Source organism: Sardina pilchardus, chromosome 13 (assembly GCF_963854185.1).
Source record: "Sardina pilchardus chromosome 13, fSarPil1.1, whole genome shotgun sequence".
Taxonomy (NCBI): Eukaryota; Metazoa; Chordata; class Actinopteri; order Clupeiformes; family Clupeidae; genus Sardina; species Sardina pilchardus.
Genome location: NC_085006.1, coordinates 28,638,077 through 28,654,642, shown reverse-complemented (window position 1 = coordinate 28,654,642; position 16,566 = coordinate 28,638,077). Strand labels below are relative to the sequence as shown.

General features: G+C 44.1%; 1 protein-coding gene across 2 annotated transcripts in view; it reads right to left on the bottom strand.

Annotated features, from left to right (window-relative positions):
• clip3 (CAP-GLY domain containing linker protein 3) overlaps positions 1-16,566 on the bottom strand; it is a 30,562-nt gene that overhangs the window by 13,237 nt on the left and 759 nt on the right. For both annotated transcript variants that reach the window (XM_062553325.1, XM_062553326.1), the window contains exons 2-5: positions 11,418-11,569; positions 10,200-10,339; positions 5,503-5,596; positions 2,006-2,167 (exon numbers count right to left, since the gene is read on the bottom strand). In XM_062553325.1, the coding sequence (XP_062409309.1) occupies positions 2,006-2,167; positions 5,503-5,596; positions 10,200-10,339; positions 11,418-11,547 (526 nt within the window). In that variant the 5' untranslated portion in view covers positions 11,548-11,569. The remainder of the gene's footprint in view (positions 1-2,005; positions 2,168-5,502; positions 5,597-10,199; positions 10,340-11,417; positions 11,570-16,566) is intronic.

Below are 16,566 nucleotides of genomic sequence, written 5' to 3'. Positions count from 1 at the left end.
TCAAGGAAACTTCAATGAAAAACTCCACTGATGAAAAAGCCCTTGTAGTCTAGGACTAGGCTTAATTCTTTTCATTCGGGAAGTTGGCTGACTGAGCTTCAAAGCAGGTCCTCTGCTCCAGACTGCGATCTCCTCCGGTCCCTGTGATTGGCTCTCATTCATTAGTGGCCCACTAGCAGGCATCCCTGCAGAGGGCTATGGAGAGCTGCTGGCACACACACACACACACACACACGCACCACTAGCAGGCATCCCTGCAGAGGGCTGTGGAGAGCTGCTGGCGTAACGAGGTGTTTTCACACGGCTCCTGTCCAGCCTAATTAAAGACCTCACAAACTACGTTTTTTTTTTTTACTCTGAAGAGGACCACCTATGAAAAGAAGACTACTGCAACACTCTCACTCTCTCATGTATATGTATGTGTGTGTGTGTGTGTGTGTGTGTGTGTTTACTCTGAAGAGGACCACCTATGAGAAGAAGACTACTGCAACACTCTCACCCTCTCATCCACCCTGAGGGGTTACAGAGCAAGTGGTGATATATGACTGTACTACAGTACTGTACTTTTTCATATATAAGGATTACAGAATTAGAATTTATTTCTCTTAATTATAAATAATGTCCTTATTTCCTCCACATACTGTATACTCTAAAATATGCTTCATAAAAACAGTGTGTGTAAATGTAAGTGCATATCAGTGTGTAAACCAGGACTCTGATAGTCTGTTTGTTCGTGAGTGCATGTGTGTGTGTATACAGGGAGAGTGTAAGAGGCTATTTATAGCTTAATTCTGTGTGATGTGTGCTTGTGTTTAGGACACAGGGAGAGTGCAAGAGGTTATATATTTATTTATAGCTTAATTGTGTGTGATGTGTGCCTATGTCTCACTTCTGGTATAAACAATACAAATTGGAACAATGGAATGGAGCAATACAAGTCAAGGCATTAATTGGTGTATGCATGTTTGTGTGCATATACAGTATGTATGTGTAAATTGTGTATTCATATACTTGTACAGTATTGTATGTTTGAATGCATTTATGTATGTGTATATATTCGCTTTGGACAAAGGCATCTGCCAAATAGCATAACCATAACCATAACATATATACAGTACATGTGTGTCTGTGTGTGAGAGACCTTGTGCACCCCTGTCACAATCACTGTAGCAAAGGTCCCATCCCCTACAGCAGTCCACACTGAAACAGACCTGACCCTGTTAGAGCATCCTCACCGCATCCCCACCGCATCCAGCCCTGCCTTGGGCCAGATGGGCACCATCTCTGAGCCAGGCTGCCCCGAGCTGCGTGACGGTAATGACCACAGCTCTGGGTGCCCAGTGACCCATGACTAACTTTGGCTGAGGCTACAGGGGCTGGCAGACTACGGAGACTGAGAGGTCTAAAGGCCGGGGGGGGGGGGGGCACTGGTCTGGAGAATGGCTCAACACTGTCACTTCAATGGGCCGTGTGCCTCACTGCCCCCGAGTCTCCTCAGGCGGGATTATTCGGCATGCTAACTTCCAGCCAAAATAATCTGTGTCAGTGTGTACACACAATAGAGCACGGACATTTAGTATGGCACACACATCTCAGTGCTACTCTTTCATCAGTGTTTGCAGTTAAAAGTTAACACATCAATTCAGTTTCATCCAACTTCGATTTGTTTGTTTACTGTAACATGCGTACTTCTCATTTATGTGAAGAGAATGGTATAGATAGATAGATGGATGGAGAGATAGATAGATAGATTGATTGATTCCCATGGTTGAATGGGTGGATGAATGGATGGATGGATAGATAGATTGATCACTTGATCGATTAATGGGTGGATGGATGGATGGATGGATGGATGGATGGATGGATAGATAGATGAATAGATAGATTGATCGACTGATCAATTGATCGATTGATCGATAGAAGGATAGAAGGATAGATGGATGGATGGATGGATGGATGGATGGATGAATAGCTAGCTGGAGCATGGATCAGCTGATGTGCGCACCTCTGGGCTTGCAGGCCTTGAGCAGTATTCTGATGAGCTCGGGCACGTCGAAGTAAGCGGCGTAGTGCAGCGCGTTCATGTTGGTCCAGCGGCTACGCAGGCTCACGTCCGCACCCAGCGAGATCAGCTGGTTCACCAGACGCAGGGCCGACGCAGGGTCACCTGAGGAGAGACATAACACGCACGCGCACACACACACACACACACACACACACACACACACACACACACACACACACAGACACACACAGAGAGACACACACACCCCTTCACACATCTGGTACAGTCTCAAAGATCAACTCGTGTGTTTGCGAGTCTGATAAAAGACAAATAGAATCATCTGTTTGTGGACCTGTACTGTGATGCCTGTCTTTATGCTGTGTCTGCCTGACCGGTATATCTGGCAAAGCAAACATCGCTAACACAACAGCAAATGGAATCCAGATTGCAGGCTCAGCGTATGTCCGGGAGACTACTTGTCACTTCTAAGACAGGCAGCAACGGCCATTTCTGCTGACTCCTGTCGAGGAAACAGTCACGGACTGAAGACTAGACAGCTTTTGCTCAGCTCAAACCTTCTTCCTTTCCTTTTCAGCTCTCTCTCACTAATCTCTCCAGCACTCAGCATTAAGAATAACAAAGAGGACCTGTCAAGATTAGACCTACCTGTCTGACCTTCGACAGAAATGACAATAACGCAGACTCTTATCTTTAGCCTAATAATCAAATCCACCAAGTTCACCTCTTTTCAGTGGATCCTACAATACGTCGAATGCATTTTCTGGCGTCTCAAAAGAAAGGACATTTCAGGCAAACCAGTAAGTGTCCTCCATGTGTCATTTCCTTGAAAGCACAAAGGCCACTTTTGCTGACTCCAACTGAAGAAATATTCAGCTTTAGCTTTAGCCCCACTCCGTTCTAGATCATTCTGTTGCCTATAACTAGCTTTAGCCCCACTCCGTTCTAGATCATTCTGTTGCCTCTAACCTTTCTCTAAGACATGTTGGGCTTCAGCATAACTAGTGAGCATGTGCCAGTCAAGATTGTTCCTAACATTTGACACCGATTACAATAACTCAATAACTTAACACTTATCTTCGACAGTCCACTAAGCCCAGTATATGACTAACCCCATTAACTCATTGTCAGCGATATATATACTGTATATATATCAGCAACACTTTACTTGGCTATTCTGCACACGAAGACATAAGAGGTCATCTGTTAAGATTCATGTTCACTTGAATTTTCCCTTGGGGATCAATAAAGTATCTATCTATCTATCTATCTATCTATCTATGTTCAGCATGTACCGTAATTTCCCGAATATTAGCCGCAGGTTATACATTGATTTTGCAAAATTTCTTCAGCTACATGTGGTTAATACAGGGGAGTAGTTTATATGGTGTTGATATGGTTTTGTTTCTTTTAACTTGCATAAAACACTGTCCTGTGGGAAATTACTGTAAAATTGTTACTGAATAATTACTGAACATCACCTTAACTTAACCATAACAGTAATGTCTAGTTAAGAGAGTGTCAGCAGATCGTTTGATGATAATCTGAGCATCTGCTGATAGTTCATGGGAGGTCTATCCAAGTGAAGAGTGACTGATAAATCTAATAGATGAGCTCTATGGTTTAATTCTCCTGGCAAATCAGAAGAACCTCTTCTTTGTTTCTTTAGGCTCTTCTTGAAGTTGAACTCACTTTGAGTTTACTTAGGTCAATAAACTAAGTAAGGGATAATGTATAGAACGCCGGTCATTATCGGAAAATACGTCCCGACAGGATGAACAGAACCCCGACGCGCTATATACATTATCCATGACAGACCTCCAAATGTTGGGAAGGCACATTCATGTCAATGGAATTTTCTGCAGCACTCTGGAGAGCCATGTAATAAGCTTATGTATTTGGAATACTACTCCTCCCCTAATGAAAAAGAACCCTAAACACTATACTGTATAGAACTACTATGGAAATCATATTACTCTAGTTCTCAGCGTGTATCCTCTACCTGCTACTTGTCCTGTGTGCAGCACTAAGTTCAATTTTGCCGAGCATTTCTACTGTAGAATAACCACAACACTGACACTAGACATTAGCGTGAGAGCATGAGCTCTCCTCACTTCCTCGTCCACTACATCAGTAGCACTCAATCTGGTCAATCTCCACAGTGCACTTAGTGTCTGCACTGCCCCACCTACTCAATCCAAGCACTCTGTGACATGCCCTTGCGTTATTTCCCCCCTAGCCTACTTAGCCGCACTAGAACTTGAACTTGAGCTGCGAGCCCACTGCTTGCCCTAACAGGCTCTATGAAACCAAGCCCTGGCTGCCTATAAAGGGATCAGCTTTCAGGTCCAACTATAGCTGTGCTGGCACCAGGCCACAGAGGCAGCACAGCCTTATAGATTAGCCTCAGGAGACCACAGCTAGTTTCCTTGTTTGTTTGTTTGTTTGTTTCTACTGGCTCTCAAAGCCAATTGAGTTGAACGTAAATATTTACCCACACTATAAATATGCCCAATGTACACACACATGACACGTAGTAAATACAGACAAACACTGAAACAACTATGATAAAGCAGGAAGCTTGTGTTTTGTCAGAGAGTCAGAAATGGTCCATCATGGTGGAAGAGACTAAACTGAAGTCAATCAATGCAAAAAAGGCCAGAGAATATTCAAAAGTAGGTTTCCAAGTACATTACAAAGTCAGATTGTTGCACAACACAAAGTTCTGAAGTAACGTCCTTCATAACTTAAAAGAGTTAAAATAGTGATGAGTTAACTGTTAAGGCTTTGCCAAGCACCTGGAGGCCTGTGACTTCACCTCACTAAAGGGATATTCTGCACCCTTTTTCATTTTGGCAAGGTAAGGACTTAAAGGACTTAAAATAGGTGACCTAAAAAATGAGAATGCACTCATTATCTGCTTATTCTCCAGCGAGCGGAAGCTCACAGTAGGGGTTCTGTACGGAGGGACACTAAATAAGTTTAACAGCAGGGTGCTTCTGGTAACATAATCTAACATGTGGAGGTGAACAAACTTTCACTGTGGTTAGGAAATACATGTATTACTTCAACTGATTACTGCATGTTTTTGCAATGGCCTGCACAAAGGCATAATTGTTGACTTCAGCATTTTCTTAATTTCTTTGTCATACATTCTTAGGGGAGGCTACGACTACTTACTGTGATAATGAAAACTAGAAACCAGACAAAATGCTTATCACAGTCCTTTATCACATTACTGTAATTTCCCAACTATTAGCCACGGCTTATACATAGCTTTAGCAAAACGTCTTCAGCTATGAGGTTAATACACGGGGGCAGTTAATATGGCATTAACATGGTTTTGTTTCTTTTAACTTCCATAAAACACTGTCCTGCGGCCTATATGCACAATGCAGCTAATACACTGGAAATGACTGTAACAATGTCCACTCATAAGCAATGTGAATAGAGTTAAAGGTGATGGAAGAGTGGCTCACCAACACCATGGGCCCCGGCCTTGCAGCTGTAGTGCAACAGAGTCATGTCCGTCAGCCCGTCACGGTCATTCACATGACAACCACGCTTCAAAATCTGAAAAGACAATCACAGCATAGTATTGGTCATGTTGTGAAGAGACACTGAGTTAGTGTGTGTGTGTGTGTGTGTGTGTGTGTGTGGGGGGGGGGGGTTGTTTTTGAGTGAGAGAGAACATCATCAGAGAGACCTGGAAAGACATAGCTAGAAAGACAGACATAGAGCTTAAAAGGCAAGAGCTTCAAAGAGAGCTTCAAAGAGAGAGAGATAGAGAGAAAGAAGAAAAAGAGACATACAGTATCATCCATCACCTGCCATCAGACACACTGACCCTTCCTTAGCATATGCAAAAATGATGCCCTCTAACCACTCAGCATCTAACACTCTTTCATCCCTCTCCCTCGGCCTCTTATATCGATACGCGCTCCACAGCGCTCACAGCTCCAGGGCACAGACGGCTAACAGCTGCAGTAGCAACGCAGACGAGCGTTATGAAGGGCCTGTCATCCCGCTGACTAAGAGACGAGGAGTCATCACGCCTGAGACGCTGGAGCGATCGCTGATGATGAGTCGGCCCTCTCCTTCCTTCACCCCTGAGGAGTGGTGGCGGCCATTTTGTGAGAGTGCAAAAAAAAAGACAAGCTGCTGTTTACTGCTGATGACTCAAGGCGTGTCAAAAACAAGCCAGTTTCAAGATGAACTGTTTCAATCTTTGTTTTTTTACACTGTGGTGGATATTTTCTTAGAAATATTATGGACAGCTCAGTGAACATGCTAATTCTTCATGCAATATGTATTGTCTCTCTCTGCATTTTGATTAGAGATCCAATGTCACCAAACACAGTGTCAACACTGTGATAAATATCAATCTCAGACACCAATGATGATGAATATTGATTGATTGTTGATGAATATGTAAGATTTTTGCAATGTAATACAAAGACATTTGATTCAGACACACTGAAAGATAAATTATGAAATCAAAATATACTGTAAATATATTAAGAGGGTCCAGGCTTAACCACTGATTAGATTAGATTAAATAAGATTGTTTTTTGTTGCCTTGCAACAATGTTTGTGCTTATTGTTTGGTATACTGTAGCAAGTCAGTTAGTTCAAATACAAAAAAACAAACAAAGTGAGGGAAGTCCATGTGACCAATGTCCTCTCACACTGACTGTCAATGTGATTTTCAACATAGATGGGTTACTACAGTGACCTTCAACATCACAATAACTCAGCAGGCCATTTTCCACTATCCTCCACCACCTGCGTGACTTCTAAGATGGCACTTGAAAAAAAAAAAAATCCTGATCGTGACCACAGCTGAAAGGGGGCAGACAGAAACCAGGTCACTGCCTCAGCATGTGTCTTCTCCTGTGTCACCTGTGAGGGGGGGGCACACATTTTTCTGCTGACGCCTGCTACTGAAGTGACACTCACAGACTGAAGAGCGCAGAACAGCTCACATCATTCTCTCCTCGCTACTTTGTCCGTTTTCATGGCACACACACAGCCTGTGAAGGGCAGTTTCAGAATACTTAATCCAGTCAAGTCATGTGCTGCTGTGACTTTAGATCAGTTAAGTGTGAAGTTTAACTTCATTTAGTCAAAGAATCATGATGAGTTGACTGGGTTCAGTGTCAAGCCAAACGTTTGTACTGTACACGTGTCATAAATACAGTTACAGTGCAAATATTTTCCTACCAGTCAGTTCACTTTAACTGACATTTCTGTTGGGGTTCAGCATGCAAAAATAACACTTAAGCACAGAGATAATCTATTTATGCTTGGTTGACTCTCCATTACTCTTCCACCTGACAAAGGTAAGAAATGAGATTCGATTAACTACCTTTTTAAATTCCACTCGACCAAAGCAGACTGTAATTAAAATTCTGTCTATCCACCCCTAAACACTCGAACTGCACCCAAAATCAGCAGCTCCAACAGTCCCTCTATCGCTTGACTTTGTGCCCGCGGTGTTGCTGGGCAGTGATGAGTGGCCTGGGTGTGGGGCCCAGATAGCCGCTGTGACGGGCAGCGGTGTCCATCTGCAGTGTACGAGGCTGCCTCCCCTCACGGCTGAGACGGACGGACAGACAGCGGTGATTTACTCACAGTGTCAGAGAAGCGCGCAGCCTGCCTAATGGAAGGAGCTTATTATCGCCACCATCAATCCCAGCCTGCACCTGGGCCTCTGGGGACGGCCAAGAACAGCAGCCGACAACCTAATCAATGGCCACACACTTCAGAAAGACCTGCATGTGTGTGCGTGTGTGTGTGTCTCTCTCTCTCTGAGAAATGCAATAAAAAGTTATTGAGTTGACATGAAAGAGTGGAGTCAATGGAATTATGAATCTGATGATTCTTCTCTTCAATAAAGAAACGTAAAGGGGTGAAGAGGAACTAACAGGGTGAAGATGAGCTAAAAGGATGGAGCTGAAGTAACAAGGTGGAGAGGAGGCAACAGGGTGGAAATGAACTAACAGGGTAAAGGTGAACTAACTAACAGGTTAAAGTTGAAGTAACATGGGTCCATCACTCACAGTATTTTTCTTGATTTTGAGCATTTTTTGTAGCCCCTTCTGTGTATTTATTTATTTATTCATTTATTCTGCAGACCTTCAACAAGGTCTGTTTATTTACATACATCTTTATGTTCTTTCGGTACGTTAATGGTACTGTATACACAGGGCTCTACAATGTGTGAGATATGAATATGTGCTTATCCTATTCATAGTTATATTTGACACTGGATTTGATGACAGTGAAGTTTGCAATAATAATACAATTTCCTGTATATTAGCCGCATTGTGTATAATAGCCGCGGGTCAGGAAATTATGGTAAACCCTTCAGTAGCCTAACTGAAGAACCACACTGTGCTGTATGTCCTGTAGGCCAGGGAGTGATTTATTGTTTACCAGTATGTAGCCTATATATTTACCTGTATCTGACACCAACACAAACAGTCCACTATCTCCCCATACCCACAACCTCCTCCCCGTGTCTCTACAAGGTTCGGCTGAATCATTAACCTAAAGTACACACTATAGATCCACTGACTCACTTACTCACTCTGTGATTGTCAATAAATCTCTAAACTTTTGGGAGTGTGCGGTCAATCGACATCAATACATCTTTACAATGCTGTGGTCCAATATGTGGCCATGTGGGCCCATAAAAACTCTTAACGAGCTGCTCTGGTGTGGCGGGTAGGCCTTCACCAATCAGCTGAGATGAAACCTAAACTGCAAAAAACAATACCAATCCTCTCTGCAAAGTTCAACACAGTAAACTACTGAACAACAAATTGTAAAAAACCTCCCTCCTAAATCAAACCACCCTATGATGTTACTTGCCCACAATATGAAGTGAAAGAACTGCCATCAGACGAGTCTCAGTTCCCATGAAAACAGGTAGATTCTGAAATGATTGTGCGTGTTTTTGTGTACCTGTGCATGTGTGAAGTAAACTATAATTCTTACAGAGTAAAGGGAAAATGAACACACAACAACCCTATCTCTAATCATCTCATTGGAGCTCCACAAACCATGTACAGTAGCAGCATACTGCAGTACATTCAGCTACAGCAGAGGTTTGTGATCTGGTCCTCAGGCAAGTCTCAGTTCCCATGGGAACAGGTAGATTCTGGGACACATCTGGTCCTCATGTGGTCCGGATCGGATCTCAGGCTGGCAGCCATTTTGGATACCTTTCCTGGTGTCCTCTCTCGTTCTTGAAACTTGTGTGTGTGTGTTTTTTCCTCCCTTTCTCTTTGCTCCCGTTGGAACAGCAGAGGACAGAAATAAACAGCTCTGACGACCGCTGACCGGTCAAGAACACACCGGCACACTCCGTGGTTGGCCAGAGGAGGCAAACATCGTGACGACGGCGGCCCCGATATCGACCGCAGGTCCCTCAGGGGACGAGGCAACCTGACTCCTCCACTCCTTGAACTGCTCTTACAAGCTTTCGTCCATGGCGCAGATCGATAACTCTCTCTCTCCCTCCCTCTATCCTCCCTCTCTCTCTCTCGGTGAACAGTGCATTCTAACAAACAACTGAGCATTTAAAGAGACTCTCAGCTTAGAGAGAGACATTGGAGGAGAGAGAGAGAGAGAGAGAGAGAGAGAGAGAGAGAGAGAGAGAAAGAAAAGCAGAGAGATCTTGACAATATAAGTTTTGGCATTTGGAGAACATACTGTATCTGCACACACACATTAACTGCATGTGCATCCTCACAGTATTAATATTATTATAATTATTATTATTATTATTACCATTATCACATATTGTTATACAGTAATAACCCCTAGTATTATTATTCTACGGGAAATCATCTTTCTGGAAATATGTTGGGTATTCTAGGTCTTGAACCGTCTCACATGTAGCACCGGTCCGATCAGCAAAGATTTCTTGGACACTCAACATGTCATCTTAATCTGAAATGATAGGACGTTGTTTGTTCGTTTGTGTTTTTGCACACATGTGTGTGTGAGATGTAAACTATAACTCTTACGGAGTAAAGGAAAAATGAAAACATCTCATTATTCACATGGTCTGTTGTTTTAGCATTTTCGCCACAAGGATGCTCTGACTCTCCTGTGGTGCCAGTTTATTGTGCTTGCGACTGCTCTAGAAACTTCTGAGCATAAGTACCTCACTGCCGATGATGTCGATCTTGTGTTGCACCTGTGGAACCCACTGGCGGATGATGGCAAACAGCTCGGGGATCGTGGTGCGCGGGTCCGTCAGAATCTCCAGGCAGGCCGGGTCATTTGGGTCAAAGAATGTGAACGCTGCGGAAGAGCACGATTAGAGTGAGAATGACAGAACATGTGGTCATCATCTCTGTCATGAAAAAAATAATAATGTCTGAAGAGGATTTGGAGAAATGGGGCTTAACTGAGCACTGGATAAAGTAACAACACAAAAATGACCTCTAGGACCATCAACATTATGTGATAAATGATAAATATTTAATTTAATCAAAATATATGTACATATGTATACATTATACATGTGAAGACATATCGCTTGATACCATGTTTTTTTACTGTAACTTTGGTCTACTATGGGACTGAACATTCATTTATTCTCCAGCTGTTGTCACTGTGCCTACTACTGCTCTCATCAATAGTATAACTCAATATGGGACCGAGTTCTCCATTTCAAGCCCTTTTGTGCTCCATTGCTATGGCGGTATGACACTAGCCAGAGATCACCAAGGGCCACTCTGTGCTCTGGGCAAAAATGGCGGCTCGCCCAACGTCCTCCATGGGAGAGGACGACTGGAGTGAAGAAAACAAAGACAGGAAGAGAGGAGAGAGGGAGAGAAAGGGAGAGTGATAGGAGAGAGGGAGAGAGAAAGGAAGAGTGAGAGAGAAGGGATAGGCAGATGGAGAGAGGAGAGAGGGAGAGTGATGGGAGAGTGAGAGAGGAGAGAAGGGATAGGCAGATGGAGAGGAGAGAGGGAGGGGAAAAGAGGGTGATGGGAGATAGAGAAGTGAGACAGATAGAGAGGTGAGGAGATGTGTAGAATCAAGAAACGACAGAACAGTGAGAGGCTCAAAGGGAAGAAAGGAGAGAAAGGGAAAAAGATGAGTTAAAGATGAGAGGAACAGAGAGAGAGAAAGGAGAGAGAAGAGAAAGAGGTAGAGAGAAAGAGGCAGAGAGGGGGAGAGAGCAGGTGAGAAAGAGGCAGAGAGAGAGAGAGAGAAAGAGATAAACTAGAGGAACCTAGAGAGAGAAAACAACGAGGAGAGAAAGAGAGACAAACAGACGAGAGAGAGAGAGGGAGAAGAAGAGAGAGAGAGAGACAGAAAGAAAGAAAGAGAGAGAGAAGCGAGGGAAGCAGGCAGTGCTCTGAGGACGTACCGTAGTCTTTGGGAAGGGGGGCCTGTGCGGAGGGGTGCACCATGGGCCTTCTGCGGGGCTCGTGGACGGGGCTGGTGAACTCCGGGGCCGGCTGGGCCTCGTCCACCTCGCCGCTCTCCTCTTTAGTCATGCTGCTCTGCGGGTGGGTGGGCCTGCAACACAAGATGGCCGCCGGCAGGACACCCGTCAGTCACTCACTTCCCCCTGCAGTCACCGTAGCACTAGCACGTGTCTTTACCATCTGATCTGACACATGTTGTTTCAGTCAAAATGGCCATCATTCCTCCAGGGCTCATGAATATGCTAGTGCAACCACCTCATTTTATTTTTTACAAATGCCAGCAAGACTGAAGTTAATCTGTTTGGTCCTCCTAACCTGAAGACCTGAGGGGAATCCATGGCCCTTCTTACTTTATCTCTAAAACCGCAGATCAGAAATCTTGGAGTACTTCATCCTGAATTCAAATTTGACAAGTCAATGCTGTTGTCAAGGGCAGCTTTCTTTCAGCTAAAAGCATTAGCTAAATTAAAGACATTTTAACTGCTTGACTCATACATACTTTCATTACCTCCAGATTGGACTATTTGCAATGCCCTTTATACTGGAACTAATGAATCATCTCTTACAGGATTACAGCTAGTACAAAACATCACTCCAGTGATGGCGGCCTTGCACTGGCTTCCTGTTAAATGTAGAATCCAGTATAAAGTGGCATGGACTGTTATGAAATGATTAAATGGGCAGGCTCCAACTTATGCAACAAGCATGCTGAACTTTTACACTCCACGCATGCCTGGACACACCCCGTTCCCACACACAGAAAGGTGACCATGCTTTCAGTATCTAAACACCGCACTTCTGGAACAGTTTACCACAGCACCTTAAATTAGCATCATCAGTGACTGTTTTTAAATCTCTACTAAAACCTCATCTTTTCAGACTTGCTTTTAACAGCCATTGAGTCTGTGTAACTAATGGATTTTTGATGCCACTTGTATTTTGTCTGTGTGTTTATATGCCTGTCTCTATTGTTTTGGATTGTGTCTGAAGGTGTCAGCTGTAGTTGGTGATTGAGCCATCTTTTGAACTCTGCCTTTGTAACTGTGAAGCACTTTGGAATGTAATGTGCAACAACTTAAAATTACTTATTTACTTACTTGCGTTGAGTAAAATATTTAATCATTCAGAGTGAGTGGACTATACTCTAAAGTTAAACGAGAGCTGGATAGTTTCCACAAAAGTAACCTACTGTACAACATGCCCGAATGTTTGCATTTCAAAACAAGTCACAGTGCACTTGACCCCCCTGGTTCCAGGGTTCAGATGACCAACATGTCCGCTGTGACACTTGGCTGCCTGTGTGAAAACTGACAGGGTGGTTTGTGGGATAGGCCTACTACTGCCTACCTGACTATAGAGCTGGGCAAACGGAACGCTGTTGCCCCAAAATGAAATCAGCTGTGTGATCAATTGATAACTAACAGAGGTTGCCAAAGCACCTGTTAGAGAATGAAAATATCCAGCTCTATTGAATAGAATAGAATAGAATATATACTTTTTTGATCCTGTGAGGGAAATTCGTTTCTCTGCATTTAACCCAATTTAACCAAATTAGTGAACACACAGTGAGGTGAATCACACAACCCAGAGCAGTGAGCTGCCTGCCCAACCAGCAGCGCTCGGGGAGCAGTGAGGGGTTAGGTGCTTTGCTCAAGGGCACTTCAGGGCGTGGATCGGTCGGGGATCGAACCGGCAACCCTCCGGTAACAAGCCCGTAGCCCTAACCAGTAGGCCACTGCTGCCCCTATGGCATGGCCGTACTGTATATACTCTGACTACTATGCAGACCAAAAGAGACATGAAGGAAAAAATGAAGAGCACAAAACTTCATCATCATCCAACAGCTCCTGGACAATCCCAGATTTACCAGAAGGGTTTTGGGGAAACATAGAGGTATATAAATGATCTTAAAACAAGCTTTAGTTGTGTTTTTAAATATTATTTTTAACGGCATTTCAGATTGTTGGTACTTATTACATCACAACGTGTTCATTTTGCACAGCAACATTTTTTTGCACAGAGACATTTTAAGTCCCATTAGTTTTTCGCAGGCTTGCAGTGCTATTACATAACGACGTATGTATATTTGCGGCTACTGCACGAGTAAATGAGTATAAACAAAACATGCTTCGTCACAAGCACAGCAGCGTATTGCACGACACGTGCCTCACAATGCTCCGAGGAACCGGCACAGGTGTGTCCACTGTGAGGCGTTGTGCATGTCCAGCAGCCGTGCATATGCTCATGTCTTATGTAAGTAGCATCCGTGCCCAGAGATCAAAAGAAAGATGTCTCTCTCTCCCTCTCTCTCTCTGTCTCTCTCTCTCTCTCTCTCTCTCTCTCTCTCTGTCTTTGTCTCTCTCTCTCTCTCTCTCTCTCTCTCTTTCTCTCTCTCTGTTTCTCTGCGAGTGCGCTCTGCCAACATCACAGTGGGCGTACTGTACGTGCGTAAGACCGACGCCAGTGACTCAAGCGTTCCCATGGCACCCTGAGGTTCTGGCACGTCTGAGTCGTGCAGGTGCCCCTCCCTGTGTCTGGGGTAAACAAAAAACACGAAAATGATCTTTTGTGAAAATAAATAAATGAAAAAGGCGAGCTCTTCCTGACGGTCAGTCAGAGAGTGGAGCTGGAGTGGACACGGCACTGATTAGCGCACTCACTGTCAGAGAAGAGACCAGCTAGCTCGACGCTAAGCTGAGGGGGGGGGCCTCTTGGCCCTCGCTAATGCTAATATCAATCTTCTCTTCCTGAAAGCGCTAATGGGCATCAGCTCGGGCTGAGTCGTGCCTACGACAATGAGCACGTCACAAAGCCTACACTTCTGGAATCAGATGGGCTTCCAGAAACCTCTTGAGGCGCTGGCAGAGCCTGCCTTTCTCTCTTGGTGCCCTAACCTCATTATACGGTACAAGGCAATCCTCCATTTAAAACATGGGCTCTCGTATGTGAAGGATTCAGCCTCGCTCAAACAATCTCTTTAACATACCGCTGGAGCTGACTGAGAAAAACTACGGTTTTGAAGCATGACAGTTTAGTTGAACTACAAGGTCAACATCAGTTGTTTGTTGTAAGGTTTGTGAGAGGTTGGTGGGCAAACAACAGTCAGGTTAGTCAGGCTAATCTTCACACTCTATGTACAGTAGTCCATCACTTACAGTAGTCACTTGATGTGCATCCAGTTATAAACTGGACCAGTAGTAGGCTATAATCTGTGCAGTAGCAGCACAGAATGAGCTCTGGTTTTACATGTAAAGCAGCCGATCAAAATGAACTAAAATATATAATAACAATAATAACAGATATAACAGAATGTGACATTGAGAGGCTTTGGGAAAGTCTGTGTGAAGTCCCAAACCAATATACCACAAAGACTGTAACATATTGTGTTGTGCAACTGAAATCTATAACAATTGGTCAAAATGGACCAATGTTAGCAAAATTACTGAAGCAGGTCGATATCTCCCCGTGGGTTCAAATCTACTGAGAGTGGTCAAAGTGACACTCAGAAACTGATGCACCAAATCGCAAGTGCGAACTTGGTTTTATGTGGGTCAATATGACACTGAGCTACATGGCCAGGCTGCAGTGTTCGAACTATGCGTTGCGATTTAGCTGATGTACAAGTTCAATATATGGGCCAAGCTAGTCAAGCATGCTAATGGCTATCCCTGCACTGGAGGAAATGTGGTGCAATCAAATGTCTTCCTGAATGATTAGACAAGGGAGGAGGCCCTCATTGCCTCTATTTAAATGTAAATGTACAAGGAGTGGAAGACAATGAGAGGAAGGAAATACTCATTGCCTCCAAATATCAGCAGTACATAAGTGCAATGTTCAACACTACAGTATCTCTGCCTGGTTGAGTTTTCATAGTGTTATAGGCCCATATCAGATGTTATGAGATATATCCAAAATAAGGACCATGGGGTGAGAAAAGGATTGTTGTATTCACAGATTAGAACAGAGGAGCACACATCCTGCGTTTGTGTCACCAAAGAGGCACTGTAATGGATTTGAGATACAACATTTCTTCAGAGGACAATTTCAAAAATGTCTATGATGGACAAATTATTGTGGTACAGAGTGGACTTTGGATACAATTTCTCCGACAGTGGTGAGTGGTGGCATGTGCCATGTGGCATCTTACCATTTCATTCAGTTGCATCACCCCCCCACCCCGTCACAGAGAGAAACTCAAATGTGTTGACGCACCACAGAAAGGGTGAGGGTGGGGGTGGTGGTGGGGGTGGTGGGGGAATATGCGGACTGGAGACACTGTCCTCTGCTCCTCCAGCTCTGTGAGAGTGCTATGGGCCTGATGCACTCCACCCCCCCCCCCCCCCCCCCCAGACACGACCACTCTCTCAGACCTAAAACAGTGCTGGAGCATGTTGTCTCCACACCACACCACACCGCAGCAGAGAGAGGCCTACTGCTCTCACAGCCAACACACAGAGTTTCAGATCTAGATTGCACTACAAGACCAAACTACTTCTGCATTAGCATTGCACGACCAACTACTTTAGCAATAGGTGATTGATTATTTATTCCCTGGGGGACAGGGAATTAGTAAGGTTAATCAACCCAGTAGCTTAAGCTGTCTCAGCATTTTGACATTAAGACTGAGCAAAGACGTTCTGTAGGTTATCATCTCACCTGGGCCTAAGACATTGCCTATGGTATATAGCCAGCACCTGCAGCCAGACAACAATGGTAATACATGTCTTATGTCTAGGTTCTGCTGTGGAAGTGATTATCATAACTGATCAATCATTTGTGTGTCTGTGTGGTGAAGGTGTGTGTGTGTGTGTGTGTGTGTGTGTGTGTGTGTGTGTGTGTGTGTGTGTGTGTGTGTGTGTGTGTGTGTGTGTGGGTGTGTGTGTGGGTGTGTGTGTGGAGGGGGAAGGGGGAGGGGGGCATGCATGCTGCTACCACTATACTGGTATACTCATGGTCATTCCTAAATGTCTAATCTCACAATTAGAGCAAAATGCAGAAATCAGTTGGACTTGAAACTGGGCCTAAAACAGGTCAGTTGACACTGCAGGAAACTCTTTTATTGCAGTACTCTCCATTTTCAATTCTGTA